This window comes from Ailuropoda melanoleuca, chromosome 4 (genome assembly GCF_002007445.2).
Source record: "Ailuropoda melanoleuca isolate Jingjing chromosome 4, ASM200744v2, whole genome shotgun sequence".
NCBI lineage: Eukaryota > Metazoa > Chordata > Mammalia > Carnivora > Ursidae > Ailuropoda > Ailuropoda melanoleuca.
Window position 1 is genome coordinate 113,682,728 of NC_048221.1, and position 20,330 is coordinate 113,703,057.

At 34.9% G+C, this 20,330-nt stretch overlaps 1 protein-coding gene across 2 annotated transcripts in view; it reads left to right on the forward strand.

The window, feature by feature from the left end:
* Window positions 1-20,330, forward strand: part of HNRNPLL (heterogeneous nuclear ribonucleoprotein L like) — a 38,113-nt gene that overhangs the window by 14,674 nt on the left and 3,109 nt on the right. Inside the window, exons 3-12 of one of the 2 annotated variants that reach the window (XM_034659638.1) lie at window positions 474-711; window positions 2,058-2,143; window positions 3,563-3,659; window positions 3,745-3,817; window positions 8,016-8,087; window positions 12,792-13,009; window positions 15,710-15,831; window positions 16,309-16,510; window positions 17,788-17,845; window positions 17,932-18,030. In XM_034659638.1, coding sequence (XP_034515529.1) covers window positions 474-711; window positions 2,058-2,143; window positions 3,563-3,659; window positions 3,745-3,817; window positions 8,016-8,087; window positions 12,792-13,009; window positions 15,710-15,831; window positions 16,309-16,510; window positions 17,788-17,845; window positions 17,932-18,030 — 1,265 coding nt within the window. The remainder of the gene's footprint in view (window positions 1-473; window positions 712-2,057; window positions 2,144-3,562; window positions 3,660-3,744; window positions 3,818-8,015; window positions 8,088-12,791; window positions 13,010-15,709; window positions 15,832-16,308; window positions 16,511-17,787; window positions 17,846-17,931; window positions 18,031-20,330) is intronic. The other variant, XM_034659639.1, reaches the window with a different exon arrangement.

The window sequence follows — 20,330 nt, forward strand, 5'->3', positions numbered from 1 at the left end:
GAGTATGTAGTCAGTTCTTAGTTATTAGTGTGGACACTTATTTATTTGGAAAATTCAATAGAGGTAGTAGTTTCTGTTGTTAGGGGTCCCATCTGCTAATCTTCTCTTCAGTTTTTTTTCCATTGGTTTCTATATCGAGATATTTTCTAATACTGCTTGGGAGTGGCAGCCTGAAGAATAAATGGGGTGGTGTCATTAGTAACTGGTAACAGAAACTTGTGCTTGAGGACGGCAAAAGGTGGAAAACCTTTCAGTCACAAGAGGATGAGCTTTCAAATATGCATCTTCTACCTGGTGTACCACAATTTATTTGGATGATTTAAGAATTGACTAACATTGGCTATATGTAGTGAAGAATACTAATCTGTATGATTTGACACATTTTTATTAAAGTCTGCTTTTCCTTGATTGAGAATAAATAATGTTAACTGAATTTATTATATCTGGGTATTCCTTCCCAATCTCCCTTTCAGCTATGTTATGATGATGCCGTTTAAACGGCAGGCTCTAGTGGAATTTGAAAACATAGATAGTGCCAAAGAATGTGTGACGTTTGCTGCGGATGAACCTGTGTACATTGCTGGTCAACAGGCTTTTTTCAACTATTCTACAAGCAAAAGGATCACTCGGCCAGGAAATACTGATGATCCATCAGGAGGCAACAAAGTTCTTCTGCTATCAATTCAGAATCCTCTTTATCCAATTACAGTGGTATGCATTTTATTATAATAAAAGTGATTTTGAAAATTGCCTCTAGAGTGACTAACATACAGTTTTCTTCACCGCCATCTAGATATTTAAAAATATAGTGTTTTTTTTAAAGAATTATTAAAATGAATCTTAATTTTGTCTTTTTGATGTTTAATGAACAAAGAAATGGTGAGCACTGAAGCTAAAAAGGTCACAAATAAGCACTTTTAAAAATTTGTATTATTTAGCATCAGTGTTAACTGTTTCTGATAAGGAGTTAGACAGACTTGTTAGAAATAGTCCAAGAAATTTCTCTCACTCATGTGCGAGCACGTGTGTTAAGTCCATCTACTAGGTAAGGACAGAATCCCAAAGATGTATATATTACTATAAGTGCTTTTGAGATAACTTACTAAAAACCTGTCTGATTTACTTAAAATTTCCTATTTTGCCCTTTAAGAAAGTGATATTAGCTGAATTTTTACAAAGGATTCATGTCCTGAACCAGTTAAGTTTCTACTTCATAGTCACATGCTGTTTCATAAGCCAGTGACAAGGACACTTTATTTTGTGATAAATAGAATATCACAGTAAGGGAAGCTCTACAATTAGTATGATTTCTGGTAAGGATATATGATATTGGGACATAAGAGAAAGTATAAGATGCTATTTAAATTTTATTAGATATTTATCTCTGTAATATTTCTAGACTTATTAATAAGCAGTATTAATTAGTATTAATTATAGTATTTTGTGTTCGGGAAGGAAGAATGTACCTAATCTAGAACAAGTACTCTGATTTGTTATGGTTGTATCCCCAGAACCTAATGGTGCCACTGTGTAATTGTGGGTGCTCAGGAAATTTCTTGATAGTTGACGAATTGTTCTTAAGTAAATACTTAAGTTTTCTCTTATTTAATTCAGGGAACTTGTTTGCTGACATCTGACATTGTGTAAATGATCAAGTTGATTTGTTACTACTTCTTAATATTTATTACTGTAATTCAAGGGATTAGAAAACATTCTGGAGTTACATTTGGAAATTAAAACAAATTGATTATAGTTTTGGTTTACTTATTGTGTATTGTCAGATGTTATTTTAGGTACCTGTTAAAATAAGATCAAGGATTTATTTAGGAGGTAAAGGTAACAGTCCTTTTGAAATGTTTCATTGTAACTTCTCTAATGTTGAATATACTGTATGGGTGAGGAAATGACTTTAGAAGTATAACAGTTTTTTAAAAAGTTTAATTAGTAATGAATAGAAATAACATTTTGAGGGGTTTTTTTAAGTTAAAAAAAGCTGGGTATAATCTTGTTTTTCCAAATATAAAATGTGAAGAAATCTTGTTTTCTTTCCTTCATAGGATGTTTTATATACTGTATGCAACCCTGTTGGAAAAGTACAACGTATTGTTATATTCAAGAGAAATGGAATACAAGCAATGGTTGAATATCCTTTACTTATAAATTTTTTATTGATGTATAAGATTGCTGTGTAATATGGTCTTATTTGTTCCTGCTTAATCATATCTTGACAGGTGTTATTTATTCTCTTCCCAAAAAATCTACTTGTTTTAGATTTAAGAAACGAAACTGCAGTACCCACACATAAGAATAACTTGCTACCTAAAAACATTCCAGTGCTTTATCTCAGAGTGTGCTTTGTCTTTTTAATGGGGAAAAAAATAACATTATTTGATAATATGTACATCTCTACCTTTTATTTTTAAAAATTTTTTTATGGTCAGTTAGCCAACATCTAGTACATCATTAGTTTTTGATGTAGCGTCCAACGATTTGTTAGTTTCATATAACCCCCAGTGCTCATTTGTACCTTTTTAAAATGTGTCCCAAATGGACTTTTCTGACTCTCCTTAAAATAGGTAGTTTGGAAGTACCAAAACTTTATAGAGTCAGTAATATAAAACTCTTCTTACCTTTTTTTGTTGAATTTTTCAAATGGTCATGGTTTATGTAAGAAGTTTTTTTTTGTTAAATATGTTTAACTGTTGAGTAAAAACAGCAAGTTGCAAAATAGTATTATATAATCCCATGTAAAAAAATGACTATCCCCCCAACCTACGTGTACATGTGTTATGCGTAGAAAAAGATGGGGGATGTACAGCAAAAGTCTTAGTGGTGCTGACTTCAAGCAAGGTGTTTTTGCCCCCCTCCTTTTTTAAAGATTTTATTTATTCGACAGAGATACAGCCAGCCAGCGAGAGAGGGAACACAGAAGGGGGAGTGGGAGAGGAAGAAGCAGGCTCATAGCGGAAGAGCCTGATGTGGGGCTCGATCCCATAACGCCGGGATCACGCCCTGAGCCGAAGGCAGACACTTAACCACTGTGCCACCCAGGCACCCCTGCCCCCCCCTTTTTTTTTAACTACTTCGGTGGTGATTTTTTTTCCTTAAACAAGTATAGGCCCAAGTAATTTTTTAAAACCAATAAAATGAAGATAAATGATTATAAAACTCTGCCTTCTCAGAAATATATAAAAATCAGATATTTGTTTTATATAGATTTGGGTTTCTTATAATGTTTTTCCTCCTTTAAGATTAAAATATTTCCTGTTTCAAGGTATCAAATTGTTGTTTGCCAGGGATTGGGACCATGCTCCATTTCCACTCTTCAGTTTATAAAAGTACTTTTGATGATTTAGAAGGATTAATGTAGATAGTTTGGTTTATTATGTTTTCTTTGGTACCCTGGATATTAAAAATAAATTCTTCTAAAATTCATCTAGAAATTTTATTGGTGAAACAGTTCTAGAAGTGAGAGTTATGTTTGATTATTTTCAGTCCTTTTCTTAGGCAGTGAATAATGATTAAATATTGGACACCTTAAAATTTCCTTAATAGAGCTTATGTTTGAATCAGTCCTTTGTGCCCAGAAAGCTAAAGCAGCACTTAATGGAGCAGATATTTATGCTGGATGTTGCACACTAAAAATTGAATATGCAAGGGTAAATATTTTTTCTACACTTTACCAAAGAAATATTTATGCTTTGGATGTACAATTTGAGCTTACTTTCTTTTTAATCTTAACAGCCAACTCGTCTAAATGTTATTAGGAATGACAATGACAGTTGGGACTACACTAAACCATATTTGGGAAGACGAGGTAAGTATTTTATGCATTTTAGAATGTACTTACATCTGCTGACAAATTTTTACATGCAGTTAGATTCCTTTTTCCTGAGGTGATGAGCTAGTTCATTCAAATGAAAACCTTGTTGGTGAATGCTTTTGTTGCGAAAGGCCATGTAATGCTGGAAAATAACCTTGAAATTAGTGCCCCCTACCGGTATGTACTGAGTTATTTATATTTAGTTCAACAAGGAGCCCACACATACAGGCACGCCCGCAGTTCAAGGACTTGCATTTCTCCAAGCAGCTCTCTCTCTTTGGAGGAGAGGAAACTGATTCAGAATATTCCTTACAAACTGCAAACTTGCACACTGCTTCTCTATGGAAAGGACTTTTCCCCCAAGCTGGACGAGGCATTAAGAAGGATAGAGGACTCCAGCAGGCTGACTCTACACTTCATCATGCACAACATCGGCATCAGCAAAAAGCCCTCTGAAAAACTCAGACTTGCAATTCACCTTGACTGCATACTGCATGCACCATCACCCCAAGTTTTTAAAGGAGGACACTTAACAGTACTTCAGACTTGCATGGGATGAACACCATGATAGACTGTGCCCATTTATTCAAGTTGTATGTGTATATTGGTGTGATTTCCCTTAAGGTTTCAGTTGTAGAATTTAAGACTTCACTAACGGGTACTAGACTTTATTTACAATGTTGTAAATCTTAATGCCCATTAATGTAACTGTTTGCAGTTTAGATTCAAATTGTTAATTGGCAAATAACCAGGGCCAGTTTATCTATAGGTCTTGAGAATTGCTAATGCTCAACCAATCCACACAGATATTAAAGATAAAAGGATTAGAAAGGTGCACATTTGCACTTAAATTTAATCTTTTGGGGTTTTTTTCCTTAACTGTGGATATTGAACAGATTAACATAATGATGAAAAGTTGCATTATATGTAAAAGATGGTTTCTGTGTGGTTTGATTGTAAAGTGGCTGTTTATAAGTTGTCACTTTTTGTAACAATTTAAGGTTATCATTCATGTTAACTTGTGTAACTAGAAATTTTGGCTTTCAAATGTAGGGGAAAGTAACATGTCTGTTCAAGGTAGACTATATTTAAACTTGATAAATCTTAAAATAAGAGCATTTCATTTGAGATGCATTTTCACCTATAACTTATAAATGCTAGATTTCATGAGCATAGAGTTGACTGATAAAATTGTTCAACTAACTGTGTGGCAATTCTGGAATATACAAATTAAAATGTGGATCTTGTAAAAACAAGGGGGCTGCAGTATTGGCTACACCTCAACTACAATATCAGTGTTTGAACCACATGTTGAAAAACCTCACCAAGGTGAGCATATCTATAAAAGTCCGTAAAGTAGGAAAAATTTTTATGGCATCCAAAATATCTTGGGAAGTAGGGACTCCGATAGTGCATGTACTCTTGCCAAAAGAAAAAAATATAAAGGACAATGTGATGATCCTTTGCATGTTCCAGTATTTAGAACTTTGGATGATTGGCCCCTTTAATTCTCAGTTCTTAGGAAGTCATCTTGCCTTATGCATGGGATTGCAAACAGGTTTGTATTGTGTTGCAGCTTTGGCTGGACCCCACATTTTTCCCTACTTACAAATCTGCTTGGCATAGGCTTGGTACAGTTGAATACAGTATTGGAAAACAAAGCCTTAGTACTCAAACAACAGAACAAGTGGTTGATGAGAAATCTCTCACTTCTGTCAAATTACAGTCTGTTACTGGATACTTTTTTTTTTTTTAACTCATTTGAAACAAGTGAGTTTTGGTTACATATCTCTTAATGTCTCTTAAAACATTTGTAGATATGCTTCTTATTTTAAGAGTGTTTACATCTGTTCTTTTAGAAGGTCTAAAGTTTACATAGAGCCAGCTTAGATTAGTTTTTCATACAAGAAATTACAATCAGAAAAGGTTAGAAACGTGTGAGGTAGATATTTAAATAGTGAAATATAAAGAAGTAAAGCAGAAGTTTAGTTGGTTTTCAAGGGGAAAACATTCTTGCTTTCTAATTCCTGATATTTTTCTGGCAAGACTAGCAGTTTCCGTTCTTGTTTTGTAGTGACTTCATCTTCCGCTCAAGTTGATACTGTATTGTAACTTTTTCTACCAAAAAGAACTTTGTAATAAATATAACCTCATTTTTAAAAGTCCTTTTCAACCCAAATTACATTTTAGTGCAAAAAATTCTTAGCTTGGACTCCAGAGAATCATTCCAGAAATGTTAAACAAAACTTGTGTATATGTGCATCTTTTTGGGGAGAAAGGTATACAGCTTCCATCAGATTTCAGATGAATACTTGAAAAGTCACAAACCACTATTTATAGACTGATGTAATCAGTATTTGACTCTTGCACACTTCTGTTTTATGTGACCTTATATTAGGTAGTGAATGCTTCAAATGAAGAGAATTATTAATAATGAGAATGTTTGGCTGAAAGATACCTTGGGAGACCATCCATTCTATCTCCTTCATTTTATGAATGAAGATTGTGAGTTTCTGTGATTATACAGCAAATTAGTGGTTAAATTGGAATCTTCTGATTCCTAATCTAGTGCTCTTTCTTTTATATAGCACACTGTTAACTATATCAATAAAACTGAGCCATGAAGACATTATGGTGGTTTTGGTTTAAGATTCCTTAGATCAGATAAGGAATTGCATGTAGTGTTTGGTGGCATGCTTAAGTAGAGGAATATTAACAGAAGGGATTAGCAGACTGAATTAATTCAGGAGGAGTGGGACTTAAATGATGATGCTGGAACCCATGTAATGGAAAGAAGGAACTGTGAATGACTGAAGAAGAAATGACTGGGGAAATGGAGGGAGGATCTAGGGTTTGTGGAGAAAGACTAAGTCTGTGAGGCCCAAACGGGATAGAATATGGGTAGAGGACCAATTTCTATACAATATAAAAATTAATTATCTCATTATTTAGGACCAACTGAAAATGTAAGGGAAAGTAGTGAGTACCTTATTATTGGTGTTGGGTAAGCAGAGGGCCAGATGGTTCCAATTGATAGGGATGGTGTAAAGAGAATTTATACACTGAATAAAAGTTGAATTAGATGACCTCGTAGGTCCCTTTTAATGCTATGGTAACTTGGAATAGGTACTTTAAATGATACTTCTCTAGGCTGAAGTGAAAATTATTTCTCATCTCCCATAAACCTCATTTGTTTAGGTGACTAAGGATTTATAGAAGGCCTCTCTGTGAATTTTCAAAGATTAGAATGACCAGACTCATAAGATACATTAAAAAAAAAACTTATTTGGTACTATAATTTGATAAGCAAACTTTCTAAAAGTATTGTACAGTAATTTCTAAAATCAACCAACCAACATAGGAAGTGCTATTTTAGAAGCTTAACAAGTAATTTTTTTTTTTGATGTCTCAAATTAAATTTAGGAAAATTGGCATGCCTTTCCTGAAAATGTAGCTAGAATAAAAATTATTTTTTAGGAGTATTGTAGTACTCTCATCCAATAATGTAGCCCCCTTGGTTAGCTTTATCTTGGCATATTTAAACTTTGGGGGGGTGCTCATAGTCCTGCCTGGTGTTAAGGTCTATAGACAATGACCAATCCATGATATAATATGGGCCAGTGATGTGCAAATTTCCAGCTCTCAAGTCAGTAGGTGTTTGTAAATATGTGTATATACATACAAAATACTCTGTGTTTACTGATTGTGAAACCATGTAATACAGGTTGTTGTTGGCTTATGCTGAACTTCTTGAAAGAAGCCCACTTTGAAAATGTGTTGCTGTTGAAGCTAATAGTATGATTCAGGTACTGTCTTTCAAAAGTACTGCACTTAAAGCTTGTTTTAAAGACATGTATTGGTTAAAAACTTCTGTACAGTGTCAAACTCTAGCATTGTGTATGTTCACTTTCTGAAAAGTATCCATTCTTTCCTTAAATTTGAAAGTGTGATTGTATTTGGCATTTGCCAAAAAGATATTTTCAAGTTAAGTGGAATTTGTTAGATAGAATTACTTCCTTAAACTCTTGGTGTTTGTATTTAAATTGGATATGAATGGATGTTTAAAGTTAACCAGGAATCATATTTCTTTTATGAATTGTAATGGATGTTTTGAATGGGTGTTTCCCATGTGAGTACTCTGTTAAGTACTTGGGTCACAATTGTTAAAACCATGTTTCTACTTTTGTGTCAGATAGAGGAAAGGGTCGCCAGAGACAAGCCATTTTGGGAGAACACCCTTCTTCGTTTAGACATGATGGCTATGGTAAGTTTGTCAAGGCAGAAGGAAGGTAGTATAGACGAACTATTAGAATTTTTGCATTTCTGATGAAGAATGGCACATTTCTTGTCTCTATTTTTCTTGCTCACCTGACTTGGTTTATAGAGGATCAGTCCCTTATAATGTACTCCCAAGGAGTTGTCCAAAATCCTTTGTTTTCCTAGGATATTGCTATATCATACAGTCCTTGAGATGAATGAGAGCTATTGGTTGGGGATCGAAAGCTTTTTTTTTTTTACCATTTTGGTTTGGTTTGGTTTGGTTTTGATTTGATTAGTAATGGGCTCTAATCTGTTAGAGTACCAAAAGGAAATATTATTGCTTAGTAAGTATATTTTCTTCCATTCTAGCAATTATGAACAAAGAGGAACTTTGAGTAAAAAAGGCAGAAAGAATGGGGCATTTGTCAAAAAGAAACATGTTTCTGGTTAGAGCCTAATTCTTTAGTTCTACAGTTGGTATTTTGGCTTTGGCTAAATTTGTTTGGATTTAATTCTTACTCTTTTAAAACTTCTCAGTTTTAATGTTTGCTATGTTGGTAAGATTAAGATCATGAAATCCAGAATAATATTCTTCCCCAGGAAAAAGTTATGTATCAGACTCTTGTCCTTGTAGGGGTAGATGTTGAGAATTGCTGTTGATAAGACTTTTAACTGGTTATAAGTTCTGTGTTTTTAAATCTTTTTTGGTTTTTAGTAGTCGTTATTGACCCCACCTATTCTGTGGTTTAAAGCTGAAGTACTGGAAGTGGTGGAAGATAGAAATTGCTATATTGTACTCTCAGGATTTATCTTTGAAAATCTCCCGGTGTTGTCTATTGTCTGAAATGTTTTCAGATTGCCTACGTGTTTGATGACTGTTCTTAGCCATGAGTTTTAGCTTATTCCTTGGTGTCTTCTGAACTCTGGTATTTAGTGTGTGTGTGTGTGTGTGTGTGTGTGTGTGTGTGTGTCCAGGTTGCTATGGAAGTCTGTATGGCAGAAGTGATTGAAACAATCTCTGTTGTCAAAACAGTAAGTGTGGTATAGAATGAAAATCTTTCTACAGTTGTTTTAATGAGTTCCTTGATCATTTTTCTTAGCTGTTTCTTTAACAGTATAAATATTAAATCTGGTCATATGGGTAGTTCTGCCCCTGTAGTAAAGAAACGCTTCTTAGGTGCCCAGTATGCTTTCCACAATGGAAGGTTACAAAGAATTGCTAATCACAAGTTTGTAGTGTAGTTGTGGAGTATATGTGGCAGTCAGTGGAAGGCCAAAAGTTGTTTAAATATTTTGCCAAAGGGGTCTAGAAAAATCTGGGAAAGAATAAATGCAGGACAAAGAACTCTACTGTGGTAGTGTTGACATAGACTATTTTATGAGTATGGGTTTTCCGGTTTGCCTTTCTTTATAAAATATATCTTACTGAAAAATTGTACAAATAAAAATATATACATGCTTAGAAGAACTTTATATTTTTAAAAAGCCTATTGTGAAATTCTTTGTCGGTTTCATATCCTAATTGATTTTGGGTGTTTGTGTGTGTATGTAAATTTTAAAATGTAAGCTTACTTAAAGAGAGGTGCAAAATTCTTTGCATTGGCAGTGAGATAGGGTCCTGCTGAGGAGGAATGGTTGTGGTGGGGTTGTGTAGGGGCGTCCATCCTGAGCTGTGTCCATTGAAACAGTTAACTCTCTGAGCATAGTTTGTTCTACTTTCCTAGGGAAGTAAGCAGAATAGAGTGTAAGAGGAGAGAGAGAGAGATGAATAAAAAGAGGTAGAGAAGAGAAGTAAGGTGAGGAAATTGGGGGAAAAGCAAAGAAGATGGGAGTAGGTGGTAGTGATATATTGAGCCTTTTTTAAAAACTGCAAATCATAGCTGTATTCCTTCAGATCAGCAGTTCAGCAGAACAGGTGTTTTTGCATTTTGGTGCCATATCATGGGTGGCTTTTCCTTTATGATGGTATATGAGAATGAGGGAATAGAAAAGGCTTAATTATTTAATTAGATTAAATTTGTTCATTGGCTTATTATAGCAGTATAAATCTGTGCTTTCAGAATTCTTTAAGTCTTTTACTTTGGGAAGCCCTGTCCTGTGAGGTTGAACTGGTAGACGCCCTCATACTTGAAAAGTATTATTTTTGCAACTTTTATATAGACATATTTTCTGTGGGTCTAAGAAAAGTTTGTATATTAATTGCTAGCATCTTTGGATATGGCTTCTGGACCAAAGATTTTAAAGTATAAGGTTGAGAAATGCTTTCCAAACGATAATGTTGCCATTTGTGTAGCATTTTCCCGTGTAAGTGAATTTTTTTAATACCTGAAGTATTAGCTTTTTAAGCATCAAAACATTTTGTATGAACTTTTTATGTATAGAAACCTTTAAAAATGTTTCTATTTTTTCTTCTTAAACAATATAGGCAACAATTTAAATAGTGTGGATAACATAATTTAATCCTGATGGCTAAGGTCATAATTACAAACATCAGTTATATTCTCTTGCACTGAATCCAGTTGTCACCTATGGCAGTGGATCTCAACATTTGTGGACCTTGGCCAACTTATGTAGAGTGGAAGTTTCCATTGCCCATCCACCACACATCTTTCTACTTCCTGTGAAAAAGAAAATTAAGTGATAATAGCGAAGTGTCATTACCATACAAGCAAATGGTAGTAGTGGAGGGACGACGGTATAGTATGGATATGCACTTTTGCAGTAAGGATAAGAATGATTGATATTTGACCCCAGCATATGTATAAAGTTTAAATTAGAGACGAAAATATGTGTTGTTACTAACAAGTAACTCACCATGAGCTTATATTGTTTGTTTTGATAAACTACTAATTATCAGCAAGAAGGGTAGTTGAACACCATTCCAATTTAAGGCAACAATGATGATGATGCCTTGATGAAGTGTTTCTTCTCTGTGAAATTGTAGGAGTTCACACCGTGTGTGTGCTCGGCGGTAGAATTGCTGTGTTGTTATGAACGGCAGCTATGTTTAGAGTACTAAATACTGAATTGGAGTCCGCATAAGCTCTGATAGCGTGCTATGAAGACCCAAGTGTAGTTCTTAGTAACTTACTTAGTAGAGGACAAGTGTCCCTTAGCCTTACATAAAAATGAGAGTCAGTAGTATTACATATTCTTTACTTCTTGAAAAATGAGAAGACGACTTGGGTTTTTGGATTGGTTTCTTGCACATCAGGAGGACCTTTCCATATTATAAGAGTATGCTTCTGTAATCACTAACTCAGGGGCACCTAACATGTATGACTTTATATTTCTGAGCTCTGCCTCCATTTTAGTTGCTGCTTCTTTTTTTTAAATTGAAATATAGGTGACATACAATGTTACATTAGTTTCAGCGATTGGATGATTCTGTACGTTGTACAGTGCTGACCATGATAAATGTAGTACCATACAGCGTTATTACAATATTATTGACCATGTTCCCTCTGCAGTACTTTTCATCTGGAGCCTTACTTTTTTGTAACTGGGAGTTGATACTTGATCCCCTTCACTTATTTCACCCTCTCTTTTCTCCCCTCCGGCAACCACCAGTTTATGAGTCCGTTTCTTAGTTGCTTCTCAGTTCTTATGACTCTTCTTGCTGTTGTGAATGTGTCCTACACCTGCTTTTAGTATCAGTTCCTCCAGACTCCCCCATTCCTGGCTGTTCCATTCACTTTAGCTTTATTTTTCTTGTTACTTCCAATCTGTTATGGATGGGAAAACTGGATGAATCAAAGTTGTTTAGAACTACTCTAAAATTAGAAAGTTGTTCTTTTTTTCCTTTTTTTTTTTAAGATTTTATTTATTTATTTGACAGAGAGAGACAGCCAGCGAGAGAGGGAACACAAGCAGGGGAGTGGGAGAGGAAGGCAGGCTCCCAGCGGAGGAGCCTGATGTGGGGCTCGATCCCAGAACGCTGGGATCACGCCCTGAGCCGATGGCAGACGCTTAACGACTGTGCCACCCAGGCGCCCCAGAAAGTTGTTCTTAATAAGGATTCTCAGTATGAGACGTAGATTTGTGTGTGTTTTCTGACAGTGGTTTCAGATATTTAGGCATTATTCTGGGTTCTTGATGTTGTTTCAGATAATGCAGGGTGCTGAATAAATGACACCTTTGAGTAGGTGAGATATTAATGAAATTAGGGATTTCATTTCCTAAATTAGAATTGGGGGAATAAAATACCAGAAAGCACATTACAGTAAAATATATTCAAGGAGATAGCTTTTCAGTGGAACTAAAGAGATATTCTTTGTTATGTCTGTATAGAGATAGTTTCTGAGATTTCACTGTATATTTTATTGTGTCATCCTCTGAAAGATGTTGGCAGAAGGTTTTTTAAAAAACCTTGAGATATAATTTATACGCAGCGGCCCAAAGTTCTACACTGATTCTCCCCATCCCTGCTATCTATGGCCTGAGCTTATCTACTTTTTTGTTAAACAGTATTTTTAAAAATATAAACTTAAAGCCTGATGTATATGCAGGGTTGTGCAGGTCAATGTATCTTGGATCTGGTGTACGGAAATACAGATTTTATTAATCCCCACAGGTCATATTTGAATATTAATGCATTTGAGTTTTCCTTGGACATACATCAAACTAGCTAATATTAAAAGAGTTTACTTTTAGTGTGGTGAAGTATATCTGCTAAAGTTGTGTTTTGTTTTGTTTATCATTTTTATAGGATCCCATGGTCCATTATTGCCTTTACCGAGTCGTTACAGAATGGGCTCTCGAGATACACCTGAGCTTGTTGCGTATCCATTACCACAGGCTTCTTCCTCTTACATGCATGGAGGAAATCCCTCTGGTTCAGTTGTAATGGTTAGTGGATTACATCAGCTAAAAATGAATTGTTCAAGAGTATTCAACCTATTTTGCTTATATGGAAATATTGAAAAGGTAGGTTCTGTTTTATATTAATTTCTTTTGCTAGGATATCTAATAGGAAAGTTTGAAAAGGCAGCAAATACATGTGTCTTCTCCTTGTATTAGGAACATACAAGTTCTTTTAGTAGTAACCCACATAAGCTAAAAATTCATTAGGCACTTCAGAAATTGTTTTTTTTTGGTAAGTGATCAGTCTGTGTTTTTATAGCTAATCTTAAATAGAAGTCCAAAACAGTAGTTTAATCAATTATTAGCCTGTATTTCTAGCGTTGCAGTGTTTCTAGCACCTAACATGTCGAACTATAGAATTTGAAAGAGCAGTTACTTTCATGGAGCTTGGCCACAAGTCATGAATTTTGGGAGAGTTCTAGATTTAAATACTCACTTCCAAGTACTAGAGTTCAGTATATTCTGAGGAACAATGTGCTTTTAGCTCTATCAGTATTTGAAACTGGCCCACTTTCAAAGAATGTGTCCAAAACTTTATCTGGAGGCTTAAACTCAAAAAGTAGCAAGACACCCAGTGCACCATGCAATTGCATAGTGCACTGGGTGTTATACGCAACTAATGAATCATTGAACTTTACATCAGAAACCAGGGATGTACCTTACGGTGACTAACATAATAAAAAAACATAAAAAAAAATGCAAGACATTTAAATTTTACATATTTTAAAGATCTTTAAAGTTGTAACCTTCTTTTCATTAGACAACCATGTCCCTAGATCTGTGATGTTTTGTTCATTGATATCTCATAAATATTTAAAATAGTTCCTGTCATAAAGTAGATAAACTATTTTATAAAGAATCATGGAAAACTTAACTGGGGAAATGATTGGTCATCTTAAGTTACCAATTGTTTGATACACTTGCCAATTTGAGTTTCAGTACCGAGCTAATGTTATTTTTCTCTATTGTTTTAAATGATTTTAGTGTTCTTTTCACAACAATAAAAAGGTACAAGCATGTGTGGGAACGGGAACGTGGCTTGAAAAGTCGGTACTCTTAGTTCATTAATTCTAAAATAAAGGTTCCTTCAACTAAGAAACAAACTCAGAAAAATCTCTGAAACAAGAATTTCCTCAACATAACCATTTGACCGCATTTAGAAAAGAAAAGAAAGAAAATCCCATATTTGGTCTAGGGATAACATATGGGGTATTTCTGCTTATATAACTTGCCAGGAATACATGGAACAGATTTAGCAACATTGGGAGAAGTAGCTCAGATTTTTTCACATAGACATTTATCTTAGACACCTAGGTGTTACCTAAGGTTTGGGAACTGCATGTTTGATAACTAAATGGACTTTAATGTGTATTTTAACCTTACCACATAATGTTTTCTGTTGCGCTTTTCACATTTGTGGACAATCAAACAGTCAGTTTAATCAACATTTTTAGTATGTCTTTTTCTTTTCTGTTTTGAATTGTCTCATGATTTAGACTAAATCACTAAAGTTTTCTGTGTGCTATTTGAACAATTGCAGTCTTACATGTCAAAAATTTTTAAACATTTTAAACGATCTGTTACGCTACGTGAAACTTAAGTTATTGCTAATCCTTTAAAAGCCCTATATGTAGGTAATTACACCTCACTTTTTAATTTTGATTTAAAAGTGTAAGAGCTACATATTTAACATAAGATATTTAGTCATTGTTAGATTTGTAGGATGTTATTGGATTAAATCAAGGTATAGAAATTTCACCCACAAGAAGATCATTGATTTCAAGTAAAGCCGGAAAGTTCTGCTACAACTGAGTTTTGTTTCAAGTACAGGTATAGTATAAAACCGCTGGAATAGCCCATTAAAATTGGTAGTTTGCAAGGGTGGATATAATTGTTATGCTGCACTTGTTATGTAAATACATTTGTAGTATTCTTTTAAGGCTAACAGATAAGTATGTTCAAGGTGTCCTGAATGTTAGTGCTACAGAATAGCTATTTAAGGACTTTCTAAGAGGTAGATACTATGCTGAATGATTATCATACTTTAACCCATTTAACCCTTATTACTATAGTGTTACCTACTAAAATTAGAATAATATAAGAGAATAAGTATGGCCTCTGCCCAAGATGCCATGAAAAATTGTGAAGTATGCCTGTTTTTAAAACTGCCCCTACCTTGTACAAACCTTCCTGCTGGCAATGCTGTCTCAAGGCCGTTATGCATTATGGCATATAGCATCTTGTTTATTGCTTTAACAGCATTCTGAGTAGTTGGGAATTATTAATTTACTTTTAAATTTTTGACCTGCCTACCAGAATATAAATTTCAAGAAGACCATGTCTACTATGTTTGCCATTAATCCCCAGTACCCAGCACAGTGTTTATCAAAACATTTTAGGAACCTAATAAATATTTGTTGAGTAAATAAATATTGATGAACCCTACCAGATGTTATCATTGTCTCTGTTTTATAGGGAAGTCTGTGGCTCAGAGAAAAAAATTGCCCCAAGTCACACAGTAAATAGCAGAGCCAGGGTAAGCCTGTGCTCTTCTTCATTGTGCTACACAATAGAATTAGTCTTCCTTTCTAACTTTGTTGAATTTTGGTAAGAGTTAACAAGTGTCCCATAGCACAGCAAAGTCAAGATTCCAGGCGATCTTCTGTATTTGACCTCAGCCACTTAAGTCATACTCTCTTTCAGAAATTCCGTTATTGTAAAAGGGAAGTAAACAGTCACCTTTTTGGGATTTTGTATTTACAGGTAAAATTTATGAAGACCATTCCTGGTACAGCACTGGTAGAAATGGGTGATGAGTATGCTGTAGAAAGAGCTGTCACACACCTTAACAATGTCAAATTATTTGGAAAAAGACTTAATGTTTGGTAATTATCTTAAGTGGTAAATTTTAAAAGTATTTAAAAATCTTCATTTTTATTAGAGATATTAATTTCAATTTTAGAATATTTTAATGTAATTGAGAGCACATTTGAAACTAGCACCTATAATGTTACCATTCTAGACAAAGTATGTTACGGTCATATAATTCAGGTTTTGCCCACCTATACCTAGTTTTTAGTGTTATGATCATAAAACAGAATGTTAAAAAAGGGCAAGTCTTATGTAAGGTTTCCTAATGTGAAAATATACCTAAACTATAGGAGTGATGGATTATAACTTAAAGTGAATTTAAATATTCAAATAAGTGTTTAAAATATTAAATAAATCACATTTAAATAGCTACCTTTGTCTTATTTGTTGAAATTGATGCAGGCATAGATATTCACATTTTGACACTGCCTACTTGTTGCTTTTTAATCTAACAAGGTATGTTCTATACCTTTTTCCTTCCCAATCTTCAGTGTGTCTAAACAACATTCAGTTGTTCCAAGTCAAATATTTGAGCTGGAGGATGGTACAAGTAGTTACAAAGATTTTGCAATGAGCAAAAATAATCGCTTTACAAGTGCTGGTCAAGCATCTAAGAACATAATCCAGCCACCCTCATGTGTGCTGCATTATTATAACGTTCCATTGTGTGTCACAGAGGAGACTTTCACAAAGGTAGGTGCTGAAATACTATTGTGTAGAATGTTCCTATTTCTTATTAGCCTCATTTTAAAGTCTTGCTCTATTCATCATCTGCTTTTTATATTAGTATTCTGTTATTTATTTGGTTCTTTATAGTTCACTCTTTGACTATTGTACTTTTCTGGCCTCCATTCTGCATAGTCTTTTTAGTCTTTTGTTGGTTTGTGGCTCAGTCTTTTTGAGAGTTGGAATTAGAAAGAGATACTTGACTTCTGCATTCAGAAAGTTCTTTTATTATGCCCTTAAATCTTCCTATAACATGGGGCACTTGGGTGGCTCAGTCAATTAAGCGTCTGCCTTCGGCTCAGGTTATGATCCCAGGGTCTTGGGATCGAGTCCCGCATCAAGCTCCCACCTCAGTGGAGAGTCTGCTTTTCCCTCTCCCTTTGCCCTCCCCCACCCCCCAGCCTTGTGTTTGTGCTCGCTGTCTCTCGTAAAAATAAATAAAATCTTAAAAAAAAAAAATCTTACCCGTGACAAAGTTTTATATATCCCTGCCTTTTTCCCAAACTGTAGGAGATGCTTCAGAAAAAAAATTGGTTTTCTGGAACTCTACTCCCTACCTTAGGTACTAGATAAATCCTGACAACTCTGAGAATACATATTTTAGTTACAAATCTATGGTTTTATTGTACAGCGCTAAATTATTTACATAGTTTATAGAATATCACTTTTTAAAGTTGATTTTCTCATAGAACCCACCAATCTAAAAACATGTTTGATTTAATTCATTCATGCCAGACTTAAATGCTGCCATAAAGTTTACTTTTTCTTTTTTCTAGAGAGAGAGAGTGAGAGCATGGGCACATGTGTGCACGCGGGGGTGGGGGGAAGGGGCAGAGGGAGAGGCACAGAGAGAATTTTTTTTTTTTAAAGATCTTATTTATTTATTTGACAGAGACAGCAAGAGAGGGAACACAAGCAAGGGGAGTATGAGAGGGAGAAGCAGGCTTCCCGCCGAGCAGGGAGCCCAGTGCGGGGCTCAATCCCAGGATCCTGGGATCATGACCTGAGCCGAAGGCAGACACTTAACGGCTGAGCCACCCAGGTGCCCCTCACAGAGAGAATCTTAAGCAGGCTTCATGCTGAGGCCCGATGCTCACGACCCTGAGATGATGACCTGAGCTGAAATCAGGAGTTGGACATTTAACTGACTGAGCCACCCAGGTGCCCCCATAAAGTTTACTTTCTAAAAAGCAGGAATATTATTCTGGCCATATTTTTAATGGAGTTTTACATTTCTTTGACAGTTATGTAATGACCATGAAGTTCTTACATTCATCAAATATAAAGTGTTTGATGCAAAACGTAAGTGCACGTTCCCTCTTTTTAAGTTTTCTGGTTAAACTGATGACAAGCAAATAACAACTGGATTTGTGTTTATTTTGTTTTAGCTTCTGCCAAAACACTTTCTGGGCTATTAGAATGGGAGTGCAAAACTGATGCTGTAGAAGCCCTTACGGCACTTAATCACTACCAGATAAGAGTTCCAAGTAAGTAAAATTATGTCATAATTATTCAACAGGAGTTACTTCGGAAACATCGACAATAATTTTAAAATAACATCTACTGTTTTTTTTCTTTTAATTTTGAGAAGTATGAAGAAAAAAGGCATATAAATCCCACAACCCACACAATCCTTATATTAGTTACCTATTGCTGTGTAACAGATTACCATATTTAGCAGCTTAAAACAGCAAACTGAGGGTCAGTAGTCTGTGGACAGTTGAGCTTGGTGTTTCTAGCTTAGGGTCTCTTGAAGTTGCAGTCAAGCTGTTGTCTGGGTCTACAGTCATTTCAAGTCATGATTGGGGATTGGTAAATCCATTCCCAAGCTCATTTTTGTGGTTGTTTGCAAGTCCAGTGAAGCTACATTGGCCATTTCATCATGGTAGCTGGCTTCCTTCAGAGTGAGTGATCCAAAAAGGATGAGTGCAACGACTAAAGCAGAAGTCACAGTGTCTTTTATAACCTAACATCGGAAGTGACATACTATCACTTATGCAGTCTGTATTCTTGTGGTCGCCCAGACCAGCCGTGGTGCAGTGTGAGAGGGGACTATACAGAGCTGTGAATACCAGGAGGGTAGGGATCATTGGGGCCATCTGGGGTGCTGGCTCCACCGTCCTTGTTGAAGAAAGCAATACATACATTTATATGGTTCAAAAACTTAACAGCACATGAGGGTACAAAATGAAAGTTAAAGCTTTCTACAACTTCTAACCTATTTGGCACCTTTTATTCCTCCAAAATGAAAGTTAAAGCTTTCTACAACTTCTAACCTATTTGGCACCTTTTATTCCTCCTCCTCAGTGTATGTATATCTACATTTTTAAAAATTACACAAAATGGTTCTTCTCTTCATATTCTTCATTGCCTTGCTGTTTTCACTTAATATGTCTTGGAGCTATTTCCATATTAGCACTTGCAAAGCTACTACTCTTGAAGCACACACAGAGTAGCTATTCATAGTAGAGATATACCACAGTTTGATCTACCCATTTCCCCACTGATGAATACAGTTTTTTATCAGTTGTTTTTTCTCTATTACTATAACATCCTTATCATTGCACTTTTTGTATTTTGTAGGGCAATTTCCTAGTAGTGGAGCACATAAAGGTTTATATTCTGATAAATGTTGCTAGATTGCCTTTAAAAACGTACCAGTTTACATTTCTAGCTGTGGAATGTGAAAATGCCCGTTGCCCAACACTCTTTACCAACACTGAGTCTTGTCAGACTTTTCAATCTTAAACCAGGATGATAGATGAAAAATGGTATTCCATTGTTTTAATTTGTATTAAATGAAATTGTCACTGTTTATTCTCTCCAGAATGGTAAATGGCCTCTTTTTCTACTACACAAAGTACACTCAAGTATTTAACTTTTGAAGCTTTGTGCTGTGTCCTTTATTTTGATCCTGGATCTAAAGGGTGTTAAACCCTTATTTTTCTAAATAGTGGGAGAAAAAATATTATTAATTTTATTAGGTGTGATGTGGAAAAAAAGGAAAAATACACACTGAAGGATTTATGGGTAAAATAACATATCTAGGATTTACTTTAAAATATTAGACTATTGGACTATGAGAAACAAACTGAGGGCCTCAGAGGGGAGGGGGGTGGGGGAATGGGATAGACCGGTGATGGGTAGTAAGGAGGTCACGTATTGCACTGGGTGTTATACTCAACTAATGAATCATCGAATCAGAAACCGGGGATGTACTGTATGGTGACTAACATAATATTTAAAAATATATATATATATTCCAGCTTCCAAAACATGTGTCAGGTAGTAGATGAAATAAGACTGCCAAATGCTGACAATTATTGAAGCTAGGTGATAGATAAATGGGGGTTTATCATATCAATCTATATATTTTTTTATATTTGAAAATCTTAAAAGATAAAAAATAGGAATACCTCCTATCATTTAACTTTTAGTCACAAAAGTAAATTCTAAGTAGTAAATCAAGCTTAATATTTGTTAGAAGGGTTTAAAATTGTATGCATATTTGAGACATACTCAAGATATATTTTAAACTCCTTACAGGCAGGAACAGTTATTTTTTTATCCTCTCCAGTGTCATGCAAATACTTGTTAATTGATATGCTTTTTCCTGTATAGGAATTAAAAAAATTTTTTTAAATACATAAGATACCAGGATTGTTTCTTTGCGTAATTAATTGAGGAAGAGATATCTCTGCCTGGTCTGAAAAGTTAAAGAAAAATGTATAAAATGGAAAAAATTTTGTGGATTATTCTTTCTTTTTTTGAGTAGTTTTTAGAATTT